This window comes from Physella acuta, unplaced genomic scaffold (genome assembly GCF_028476545.2).
Source record: "Physella acuta isolate Inbredline_101_S28 unplaced genomic scaffold, ASM2847654v3 ptg000032l, whole genome shotgun sequence".
In the NCBI taxonomy this organism is placed as follows: Eukaryota; Metazoa; Mollusca; class Gastropoda; family Physidae; genus Physella; species Physella acuta.
In genome coordinates, this window is record NW_026731552.1 from 213,272 (window position 1) to 226,520 (window position 13,249).

General features: G+C 41.4%; 1 protein-coding gene across 11 annotated transcripts in view; it reads right to left on the reverse strand.

Moving 5' to 3' along the window:
• LOC131941926 (mechanosensory protein 2) overlaps nucleotides 1-13,249 on the reverse strand; it is a 65,588-nt gene that overhangs the window by 25,958 nt on the left and 26,381 nt on the right. For 3 of the 11 annotated variants that reach the window (XM_059301624.1, XM_059301593.1, XM_059301632.1), the window contains exon 2: nucleotides 6,194-6,393. The exons of 2 other annotated variants lie outside the window; for them this stretch is intronic. In XM_059301624.1, the coding sequence (XP_059157607.1) occupies nucleotides 6,194-6,242 (49 nt within the window). In that variant the 5' untranslated portion in view covers nucleotides 6,243-6,393. Of the gene's footprint in view, nucleotides 1-6,128; nucleotides 6,140-6,193; nucleotides 6,446-7,226; nucleotides 7,244-13,249 lie in introns of those variants that run through there. 6 more of the 11 variants (XM_059301578.1, XM_059301608.1, XM_059301586.1 and 3 more) reach the window with 4 other exon arrangements.

The following is a 13,249-nucleotide window of genomic DNA, read 5'->3' on the forward strand; positions in this document are numbered from 1 at the left end:
CACGGATTGGTTCATGGCATTGGCTGACTCAATCGACAATCCGAGAGTAGATATAGTCGACAAACGGAAAGTCAAAATCCGAGGGTAGATATAGTCGACAGAAGGTAAGACAAATCCGAAGGTTAATTCAGTCGACAAACGGAAAGAAAATCCGAGGGTTAATCAGTAGACAAACGGAAAGACATAATCGGGAGGGTTAATTTAGTCGACAAACTGAAAGACTAGACACCAAGAAAATGTGTGATCTAGACACAACGCTTCAAGCTTATGATAATGTCTTAAACAAAATAGAAATTATAAAGTATTTGAACATGCCGAGATAGTTGAGAAGATATTTAAGCGTAAAAACAAATGAGGGTGGGGGGGGGGGGGGGGGGGGGCGGTGGAGTAAAAAAACGGCAGTCATAATCATTTGCACATCGATTGGAGATTACAATTCTAGAGAGATGTATAAACATTCATGAGAATATCGCTAAAAACATTCGCCAGAGTATCGCTAAAAACACACGCATCCAACACGTTCACAAATAATACGATTCTTAAAAAAATAAAATAGAACGGTTTACGATAAAAATTGCAATTATTTTCTTACTTCTTAGCTGTTGTTTTGAAATGCAAGTTGTGCAGTTTTTAAAAGAAAAAAAAAAGAACAGCGGAAATACATACAACTAAAGGAAACCGCAGATACCTGTTTAATGTTGCTACATTTCTTTACACCTTTGCGCATAAACGTGATATCCTCCTACCTAAAACAGGAAGGTTTTTTAAACAAAAGCCTGCTTATAAAAGTTGTAGGATACGGTGTAGAAGACGTCATGATTTCAAACAACTGCTGAATATAAAAGTTGTAGGATACTGTGTAAAAGACATCAAGTATTGAAGTCAACAACCACTCACACGCAAGCAATGATAAAAAGAACCTCGAAAAAAAAACCATCCCATAATCCACTGCTCCCAATTGCTAGTCAGCAAAAAACAGGGTCTGTATTCTCTTCATCATAAACAGTCAACATTACGAGAGAGAGAGAGAAAGTTAGAGAAAAAAAGCAGGGGGGGGGGGGGCTATACGTTTTTTAATTTAGCCGGCACACGAACATCGAAATGAGTAGTGGCTATTTCTGGACTCGTTAACTTTGCTTTAAAAGTTTGTATTGGAAGGTTTTAGACGAATAACATAATTTTGCTTTAAAAGTTTTGTACGGGAAGTTTTAGACGAATAACATAATTTTGCTTTAAAAGTTTGTATGGGAAGTTTAGACGAATAACATAATTTGCTTTAAAAGTTTGTATTGGAAGGTTTAGATCAGGGGTCTCCAAACTTTTCAGTTCGAGGGCCGCATTAACTATCGAATTTCAGTTCGGGGGCCAGTTTCTTCCAGGCATGTCTTTGATTTTTTCTGCGCAAAGTTCTTCAGCCATCACCAACAAACGATTTTTCCTTGGACAAAAAGATCTCCGCGGGCCGGATTGAGAGGACTTCGCGGGCCGCATCCGGCCCGCGGGCAGTAGTTTGGAGACCCCCTGGTTTAGATGAATAACATAACTTTGCTTTCAAGTTCGTATTGGAATAACATAACTGCTTTAAAAGTTTGTATTGGGAAGGTTTAGATGAATAACATAACTTTGCTTTAAGTTCGTATTGGAATAACATAACTTTGCTTTAAAAGTTTGTATTGGAAGGTTTAGATGAATAACATAACTTTGCTTTCAAGTTCGTATTGGAATAACATAACTTTGAGTTTGGTATGGGAAGTATTAGAGAAATATAAAAACTCAGCTTTTAAAAAGTTTGTATTGCAAGTTTTAGACGAATAACATAACTTTGCTTTAAAGTTCGTATTGGAATAACATAACTTTGCTTTAAAAGTTTGTATGGGAAGTTTCAGACGAATAACATAACTTTGCTTTAAAAGTTTGTATTGGAATAACATAACTTTGCTTTAAACGTTTGTATTGGAAGTTTTAGGCAAATAACATAACTTTGCTTTAAAGTTCGTATTGGAATAACATAACTTTGCTTTAAAAGTTTGTATTGGAAGTTTTAGATGAATAACATAACTTTGCTTTAAAAGTTTGTATTGGAAATTTTAGATGAATAACATAACTTTGCTTTAAAAGTTTGTATTGGAAGTCTTAGACGAATAACATAACTTTGCTTTAAAAGTTTTTTATGATTAACATAGCTTTGCTTTAAAAGTTTGTATGGGAAGTTTTAGACGAATAACATAACTTTGCTTTAAAAGTTTGTATTGGAATAACATAACTTTGCTTTAAAAGTTTGTATTGGAAGTTTTAGATGAATAACATAATTTTGCTTTAAAAGTTTGTATTGGAAGTTTTAGATGAATAACATAACTTTGCTTTAAAAGTTTGTATTGGAAGTTTTAGATGAATAACATAACTTTGCTTTTAAAGTTTGTATAGGAAGTTTTATAAGAATAACATCTTCCTCAGTGATATTAAATTGTGCCTTTTTTTTTTGTAATCAGCAGAGATTAATTAATATTTTAAGACAACGCTAAGATCCGGCTTGTTGTTAAAACGAGGCTGTTCTTGACCTAATTAATAATACGTTTAAAAAAAGATTAATTAAAGCAACAAAAACCCAACTAGCAAATTGTTGAACGTTGATAAAGACGTGTGACATGTTTTTATTACGATAATAAAAATAAAGTGACGAGAGTGGAAAAGGGGGGGGGGGGTTGAATTACAGCTTATCGCGGTTAACAAGGTGAACTGAAATTAAACATCAAGTGGTAGGAGGGGGAGGAGGAGGGGGTACTTGAGCGCCAAGGAAATTTTTTTTTTAACCCTACATGAATGGATTGCTTGATGGGGAATTAGAGGCTTTCGTTAGTTCATCAAGGAAACCAGATTTGAGGTAGATTTGAATGGGAAAACATGGGGGAAAGGTTCGATAAATCGATGCTCGTAGCTCCTTAAGTACGGGAGAACATTATTCAAGGGCGATAATCAGGAAGATAAAAAAAAGATTCAATAACTGCCCTGAGATTTAAGTTGAAAAAGATGTGCTCATGATATCGATTATTACAATAAAAAAACATTTGATTTTTTATACCGTATTTTTAAAATTAAAATAATAATTGAAAGCAAACAAAAATACTTTAATCAAAACCATGTGAATTTTTTTTTTTTTAATTTGATAGAAAAACAATTTGTTTAAAACTACAAATGGCTTTCAATGTGCTCTTTAATGATCAGAATAAAAAGTCATTTTAATCATTAATTTTAATTAGGCCTATAGGTCAAGCTGTCTTTTTAAAACATGAAGAACCAGAAAATTAAAGCATATTTTAATTTCAAGTTAAATTTACGAACAAGCCAATAAATAAGTGTATTAGCCCATCCCCCCCCCCCCCCAAGGAGAATTTTTAGGTATTTCCCAACGATTACAGTTTATAACTCGCCTTGGTTGTTGTAATCGTTCAGTATCGATTGTGTTGGCAATGTGCTAAGTGTGGTCCTATGTTTGTCTTGTATAAAGTCTTTATGGTTTCAGCTGTGAGACGTTAACACAGGAGCACGGCCTCGATGCTAAGTCAGCGCTATAGTCTGTCTACCACTACCACTGCTAGAGCTACTCCCCACCCAAGTAGTGTGGCCCCCTTACCGGCAAGCCTTGTGTTGGTCACCCCACCCCCACCCCCGGCATGCTAAACGCTGTAGCCATCCCCACCCACTCCCGCATGACAAACCCCAAAGCTACTCCCCAGCTAAGTAGTGTAGCACCCCTAGAATCCCAAACACCTTAACTACACCCACCCTAAGTGTCGTTGCCCCCACCCATCACCCCCCAGCCTCGGTATGTTAAAAGCCATCGCTGTTACCCACCCGTGTTGTAGCGCCCCCTCCCCGGCAAACAAAAAACATTGCAATTCCTAAGGCCTAAATGCTGAAGCCACCCCCTTCCCCTATAGCTTACAGCCAAACATTAACAGCCGACATTTAAAAAAAAAAAATAACGGCCTTCGCTCGATAACAAATGCCAACGAAAAAAAAAAAATCTCAGTTTGTTGTCCGCGGTGATACGCTGGGGGGGGGGGGGGGGGTGTCTTGATTGTTCAGGTTAGACAGCACAAGATCAATTGTGAGAATTGAATATAAGAATATTTGAGGACCACTCACGACTTCTTGTGCCGATGATAATATATGAGAGGGGTGTGTGGCGTAGATGATCGTCCCCGGTGAAATAAGGAGGGGGGGGGGGGGGGGGGGGGCTGCTCAAAGGCTCACAGAGTTTTCGTTTGTCCCCTCACGACTTTTCGTTTGTCCGCTCAAGACTTTTCGTTTGTCCCCTCACGACTTTTCATTGTCCCCTCACGACTTTTCATTGTCCCCTCACGACTTTTCATTGTCCCCTCACGACTTTTCATTGTCCCCTCACGACTTTTCGTTTGTCCGCTCAAGACTTTTCGTTTGTCCCCTCACGACTTTTCGTTTGTCCCCTCACGACTTTTCATTGTCCCCTCACGACGTTTCGTTTGTCCCCCTCAAGAATTTTCGTTTGTCCAGTAAAAATTTGATGATTCGTCTAGCACAGGGGTCTCCAAACTACGGCCCGCGGGCCAAATGCGGCCCGCGAGGTCCTCTCATCCGGCCCGCGGAGATCTTTTTGTCCACGGAAAAAACGTTTGTTGGTGATGGCTGAGAAACTTTGCCTAGAAAAATCAAAGACATGCCTGGAAGAAACTGGCCCCCGAGCTGAAATTTGATAGTTAATGCGGCCCTCGGACTGAAAAGTTTGGAGACCCCTGGTCTAGCAGGATTCCGGGTTTTTTTTTTTTAGCTGGACATGAATATTGATATTTTCCCGTATACCCTTCTCGTGTATTGTGTCACTGTTTATTGCCAGTTTCTTTTATTTTCCGAAAAGTTCCCCTCTATCGTTCCCTGTTTTTGTGTTTATTTATATTTATCCTATTCAAGTACAATTCACGTGAGATTAAAAAAAAAACTCAACCCCCGGAACGACAATCAAAACACGGATCTATTTGCATTACCTCCCCCTGTCGGCGGCCATCTTGGGTCCAACTAGAAGTGAATACAAAAGGTGGGGGGAAAAGTCTAAAAATAACTGCGTTAAGTACTAGAATACACCCCCACCCCCCCTCCCTTTAAGTTGACCCAGTCTCAGTGAAAAACCCGATAGTCCATTGACCAGTTTGTACATGCCTACCAGCAGAACCGACGTAAGGCACCATCGACCTATCTCACGTCCCGTACAAACAGACGGGTACTCCAGGAGAAACTTGAAATCTTTCACGGCAGAGATAAATAAAACGGGACCAATCAACACAGCGATAAGAAGAGAAATCAAACACAGTTGTACACTAGGGAGCTGGCGACGTGAAAGGGGTATATAGACTTAGCAAACATTTTAAAACACCCGGAAAATAAAGACTTATTGATTGCACATATTCATTTTGCTGATAGCGACAATGAGGAGAATTCGGTTCTTATCAAAACGCTGGAAGGTCGATACAGAATTGAATTTTATTGTTTGCCGATATTTATTATGGTTAGGGGTGGTATTAGAGTTATATACAACCAGATTAAGTTTAGGGCAGCAATACTCTCTAACTTAACAGGCGAGAAACGACCTGAAAATGTGATGTCTATACTGGTTACCGGAAATCTTGACGTAGTTAGGCTAAAGTTGGAGCTAGGTTTTAGGTTATTGGATAAGCCTACAGCTAGAGCTAGGGGGTTAGTGTATCTGTACTTGAGAAAACTGGTCCAACTAAAAGCAGGTGTGGTTGATCAAAACTACAAATCTCACCACTGTAAACACTAAAAATATTATGGTTTATAAAAACTTTAACACAGCTGAAAAACAAATCGAAGTGCCAACAAAATAGATCAAGAAAATCAAGCGCGTTGATGACAAAAAAAAATCAACAAAAAAACTGCGTTGATTGCAATAAAAATATCAAGAAAATAAAATACGTTGATGATGGCAACAAAAAATATCAAGAAATCAGCATAGGTGCCCACTCTCAATGGATGGGGACATGGACAATGAAAACACGGATATCAAAACAAATTAGAGGGGTCCACTCAAAGGACGGGACATGGACAATGAAAACACGGATACCAAAACAACTTACCAGAGAGGGGTCCACTCAAAGGATGGGACATGGACAATGAAAACACGGATACCAAAACAACTTACCAGAGAGGGGTCCACTCTCAACCTTGTGGCTGTTACTCGTCTCCTCCATGGCAACTGTCTCAACAGTAATCGTCCTAGGATATCCGGGAAATCTTCGTACAGAATATCACGTCTTGACCAACGTTCGCGGGATTTATGTCAGATGTGTTACACAAGTCTCAGGTTCATAATATTGTAGCGAATGTTCTGCTAACACTGATCTGAACAAATGATCAGGAAATGTTCACAAACTACAAGAGGATGATGGTATGGCTAAACGTAAACATGGGAAATCGTGACGTCACAAGCAACGTAAAAAAAAACTAAGTATAAAATATCTTATTTCACATTCGAGATGTCTCATCACTATAACTCATGTAAGTCTCCTAGATTTTATCACAGGGGACATTTTATAACTAAGGTGACTCCACTTGACTTAATCACAAAGAACATTCTATGATTACCTGACTAAAACATTTCATGCGAAACTTACAAGACATTCTATGGTTGTAACAAATCCAAAACTTTGTCAGTAAAAAAACTACAAAATAATCTATGGAAAGGGCTCATAAAAATGATTTGCGACATACCTACAGGACGAATTTTGGATGGAGCTAATGTAAAACTACATCAAATAGAGACCTTAAGAAAATTTATGGATGGAGCTAATGTAAAACTACATCAACTACAGACCTTAAGAAAATCTATGGATGGAGCTAATGTAAAACTACATCAACTACAGACCTTAAGAAAATCTATGGATGGGGCTAATGTAAAACTACATCAACTACAGACCTTAAGAAAATCTATGGATGGGGCTAATGTAAAGTTACATCAGTAGCAGACCTACAAGATCAAACCAACGGGAAACCCGTTAAACTGATACCAGGCACGCAACAAACTAGCCATAGTTACAGGAAAACTAAACTACATTCAACTGGTCATTTAACTTACAAACTAGCCATAGCTAGAGGATAACTAAACTACATTCAACTGGTCATTTTGCCATAGCTAGAGGATAACTAAACTACATTCAACTGTTCATTTAACTTACACATGCACAATTCCAGATCAAAGAAATAACCTCATCACCCTGAATACTGCACGCTCGGTTTTGGGGATAAATGTGTATTGATGTACCAAAACTAAATAAACACCAGTACACATTCACTTGTAGCAAGCGTACAAACACCAATGTGTCTATAGTAAATCCCTGTACATACACTTGTAAACAGCGTCCCCCACAAACACCAAATGTGTCTATAGTAAATCCCTGTACATACACTTGTAAACAGCGTCCCCACAAACACCAAATGTGTCTATAGTAAATCCCAGTACATACACTTGTAGCATGCGTCCCCACAAACACCAAATGTGTCTATAGTAAATCCCTGTACATACACTTGTAGCAAGCGTCCCCACAAACACCAAATGTGTCTATAGTACAACTTCATGCCTTAGTTTCCCCTACCCACGTCACGGTTGGATGAACCGACACAAAAAAAAACCACATTCTAGAAGAACATCCGCTGCTTCGCCTTAGACGTGCTGACAAACATATTGAGCCAGGGCTGACAAACATATTGAGCCAGGGCTGACAAACATATTGAGCCAGGGCTGACAAACATATTGGGCCAGGGCTGACAAACATATTGGGCCAGGGCTGACAAACATATTGGGCCAGGGATGACAAACATATTGGGCCAGGGCTGACAAACATATTGAGCCAGGGCTGACAAACATATTGGGCCAGGACTGACAAACATATTGGGCCAGGACTGACAAACATATTGGGCCAGGGCTTCTCAAACTGGCCACTGGAGGTCAACCCATCAGCCATATAGCAATGGTCTCTATGTTCCAGGTCTCCTACACTCACGTTTTGAAACCCATGCAAACGTATGGCGTCATCATTTAACCCCCCACCCCCCTCATGAACAGTAAAACCCCAAATTTTCAGACCTATGCATAAGTATGACTCTAGGTTTTAAAGACCCAACAGGACACCCTCTTCCCCCCCCCCCCCAACCTTTCAGTTGTTTTATTTATAAGCCGTGAAGACTAATAATTAAATAATTCTAATTTGTCGTCTAAAAAGGTCTATAGCACGAACTCCCAGTAAAATATCAGGAAAATCTACGCCAGAACAGGACGGCAATCACACAAATTTCAATACGGCCAAACTGAAGATTAGATTAATTTTCTACTGGTCTGAGTCAATAATGTATCGAATAAACAGGGCTATCTAACGAATTGTGGGGACAAAAAATATCGATAATGTATCGAATAAACAGGGCTATCTAACGAATTGTGGGGACAAAAAATATCGATAATGTATCGAATAAACAGGGCTATCTAACGAATTGTGGGGACAAAAAAATCAATACGAGAATGTAACTGTTTTAGTATCGAACTATCAGAATATTGTCGATACGAATCGCGAATGATGTGGATCTCGTTGATTGATTGCTTTAATCACCTAAACACTGTTTAATGAGGCAATATCCTGGCCACAGGAGCTAAATATAGAACACAATGACGATGTCACACCACAGCTACGAACCCCTGAAAACAATAACAGAATCCCAGATTCTGTTGACCGGGGCCATTCAATAATAGAAGGCTAACCTTTTTCATTTGGTCGTGAAAAACACGACCGACTATTCAATTATTTATTACATAAAGGGCGATGCGACATAACATATTTAGACAATTAACGTGATGGACATTTTAACAGAGATTGGACACAAAAACACGTTGACATGGGGGGGGGGGGGGGGGTAATGGGGTTATTAACCGGTCCAACGATTTTATTTTTAAATTAGTTTTTTTTTTTTTTTTTAACACGATATGCCAAATACAAGAATGTGGTTTTTATAGCTCTTTAGCAAAGGCTAGTGTAAAGGACATCACTTAGAGAGGGCAGACCTGTCTAACACATGAATAGTTAGTTTAAAAGGCATCAGCTTTGAGGGCAGAGTAACACAAGTAACAACTAGTTTTAGAAGGCATTCGTAATAAAGGACAGAGTTTAGTAACTCAAGTAACCGAGTAAGGTATCAGTTATAGAGGGCAGAGTTTAGTAACATTAGTAACAGAGGAAGGTATCAGTAATACTCCGATTCGTGTAGATGATACACTACAAACAGCGATGTTTTAGCCGGAATATATAGTAACGTAGTTTAGCAAATGACATGGTCCTTACACGTGATATTATACCAACACACGCGTTATAGGATATTTAAATAGTCGAAGTATAGTAGAAAACAAACCACTTGAGTAGAACAAAAGTCACTTTAGTAGAATATGCGTCACTTTGATGGTAGAACAAAAGTCCACTATTCCCAGAGCTAAGAGATAAGACGCAATAGCTACCAACGTCCTTGTAGTGTAGGATCCAGGTGAAGTGAGGCGCGGATGGATCAATGCAGGAAATAGGCGTGGCATTTGGAGAGTTGTTGGGGAGTGAGCCGCAATGGCGCATGTTTTATACTTGGATGTTGTGGTAGTTTCGGTGGTGTTGTAGTCAGTGGTCGATACGTTGGTTGGCCGTGTAGTGATGGCCCACTAGAGACAATGTTAGACCGTGTAGAGTTGGACCACTAGAGCCAATGTTAGACCGTGTAGAGTTGGACCACTAGAGACAATTTTAGAGTAGATTGAATAGAGTTGAGCCAATAGCTTGCAGCTAGCGAACAATTCTTGTAATAATATTGGCACCAGTGTGATACTCTTGATACCAGTGTGAAACTACTGACGACAGTCTAATACTGATACCAGTGTAATATACTTGACGTCAGTGTAATACTTTTGACGGCAGTGTAATACTTGTGACGCCAGTGTAATACTTCTGATACTAGTGTGATACTTATGACACCAGTCTAATACTTCTGACGCCAGTGTAATACTTATGACGCCAGTGTAATACTTCTGACACCTGTGTAATACTTCTGACACCTGTGTAATACTTCTGATACCAGTGTAATTCTACTGACACCAGTGACGTTAAACAACATTAATGTCTAGCGAGACTACACCAGCTCACACAGACAAGGGCTGTACAAGAGAACCAATGCAAGCAGGAAATGTCTGGACGCATCATTAGACCACACCACAGCATCAAAGCCGAGCCATTGATCCCTCGGGGGAAGGGGGGGGGGGGGTGCGCAAGTTGGGGGGGGGGGGGGGTCGCCGGATCAAGGAGTTAGGGAAATCAACATGAAATGTTAACAGATATATAAAAAGAAAACAATGCTGGTTTAGTATTCAGATATCTCTGGTAACAGCAAATCCCCTATTCTGTCTCACGTACAAGTCAACAATCTCCCTACCCAACTCATAAATATCCTAAACTCTCCTCACTAACCAGTCATACAGTTTCCTACTCAAGCCACACCAACCAGTCATAAAGTCCCCTATCCTCAAAACTGGTCATAAACTCTCCTCACCAACCACTCATGAAGTTCCCTATCTCCCCTCACCAACCAGTCATGAAGTCAACCAGTCAACCCTCCCCTCACCAACCAGTCATGAAGTTCCCTCCCCAAGTCTCACCAACCAGTCATGAAGTCAACCAGTCAACCCTACTCTAACCTCCCCTCACCAACCAGTCATAAAGTCCCCTACCCTCACCAACCAGTCATAAACTCCCCTACCCTCACCAACCAGTCATACAGTGCCCTACCCTCACCAACCAGTCATGAAGTCAACCAGCCAACCCTCGCCTCACCAACCAGTCATAAAGTCCCCCCCCCCAAGCCTCACCAACCAGTCATAAAGTCAACCAGTCAACCCTCCCCTCACCAACCAGTCATGAAGTCAACCAGTCAACCCTCCCCTCACCAACCAGTCATGAAGTCAACCAGTCAACCCTCCCCTCACCAACCAGTCAAGCCTACTCTAACCACCCCAACAATGTCAGCATGCAACTCGCTAGCGGCTGTAATCACCAGCTCCATAAAAACATGATCACAGACCAGACAGAGTAAACTGAGCCATCTGCCCGAACTGTCGGTCGATATCTATCATTTTCTACAGGTCGGCACACCACTATAACCACAGGACAGCTACCACACCACAATCACACGACTACCACCACAATACAACCAAACGACAACCAACACAATACAACCACCACAACACCACAAGCACACGACAACCAAGACAACACAGCCACTTCAACCCCACGACCAGCACCACAAGACAACCACACGACAACCTCCACACCACAACAACACGACAACCAACACACAACAACCACCACGCGCCTGAGATGAAATATAAATAGTTCGATAATGATAAGAAAGGATTTTAATATTTTAAACTAGTAGAATTGTTTTGTATTTTGGAAGAACTGGAAAACGCTCAGCAAATCTAGAGACTCCGGCCAATGGACGATATTTCTAAACACTTGGGTTACTAAATATTCGTGTTAAACAAGATCCATTTAAAGAGGCAAGGGCTGTCGGAGTTACGTAGGCTATAATAACAAAAGCTATCCAAAACGGTTCAGTGGAGAGGTGTGGCGGTAGACATTTGCTCTTCATGGGCTTTAGACATGTCAAGTACGTGCGTCAAGGAAATGACCAACACAGTACGTCCATTGACCAACACAGTCCGTCCATTGACCAACACATTGACCAACATAGTCCGTCCATTGACCAACACAGTACGTCCATTGACCAACACAGTCCGTCCATTGACCAACACAGTCCGTCTACTGACCAACACAGTACGTCCATTGACCAACACAGTCCGTCCATTGACCAACACAGTACGTCCATTGACCAACACAGTCCGTCCATTGACCAACACAGTACGTCCATTGACCAACACAGTACGTCCATTGACCAACACAGTCCGTCCATTGACCAACACAGTCCGTCCATTGACTCACACATTGACCAACAAAGACCTCCATTAACCAACACATTGACCAACAAAGACCGTCCATTGACCAACACAGTCCGCCCACTGACCAACACATTGACCAACACAGTCCGTCCATTGACCAACACAGTCCGCCCACTGACTAACGCATTGACCAACAAAGTCCGCCCACTGACCAACACAGTCCGTCCATTGACCAACACAGTCCGTCCATTGACCAACACATTGACCAACACAGTCCGTCCATTGACCAACACAATACGTCCACTCACCAACACAGTACGTCCATTGACCAACATAGTCCGTCCATTGACCAACACATTGACCAACACAGTCCGTTCATTCACCAACACAGTACGTCCATTGACCAACACAGTCCGTCCATTGACTCACACATTGACCAACAAAGACCGTCCATTAACCAACACATTGACCAACAAAGACCGTCCATTAACCAACACATTGACCAACAAAGACCGTCCATTGACCAACACAGTCCGCCCACTGACCAACACTGTCCGTCCATTGACCAACACAGTCCGCCCACTGACCAACACATTGACCAACACAATCCGTCCATTGACCAACACAGTCCGCCCCCTGACCAACACATTGACCAACACAGTCCGTCCATTGACCAACACAGTCCGTCCATTGACCAACACAGTCCGCCCATTGACCAACACAGTCCATCCACTGACCAACACATTGACCAACACAGTATGTCCATTGACCAACACAATCCGTCCATTGACCAACACAGTCCATCCACTGACCAACACAGTCCGTCCATTGACCAACACAGTCCGCCCACTGACTAACACATTGACCAACACAGTCCGCCCACTGACCAACACAGTCCGTCCATTGACCAACACAGTCAGCCCACTGACCAACACAGTCCGTCCATTGACCAACACAGTCCGCCCACTGACTAACACATTGACCAACACAGTCCGCCCATTGACCAACACAGTCCGTCCATTGACCAACACATTGACCAACACAGTCCGTCCATTGACCAACACATTGACCAACATAGTACGTCCATTGACCAACACAGTCCATCCATTGACCAACACAGTCCGTCCATTGACCAACACAGTCCGTCCATTGACCAACACAGTCCATCCATTGACCAACACAGTACGTTCATTGACCAACACAGTCCGCCCACTGACCAACACA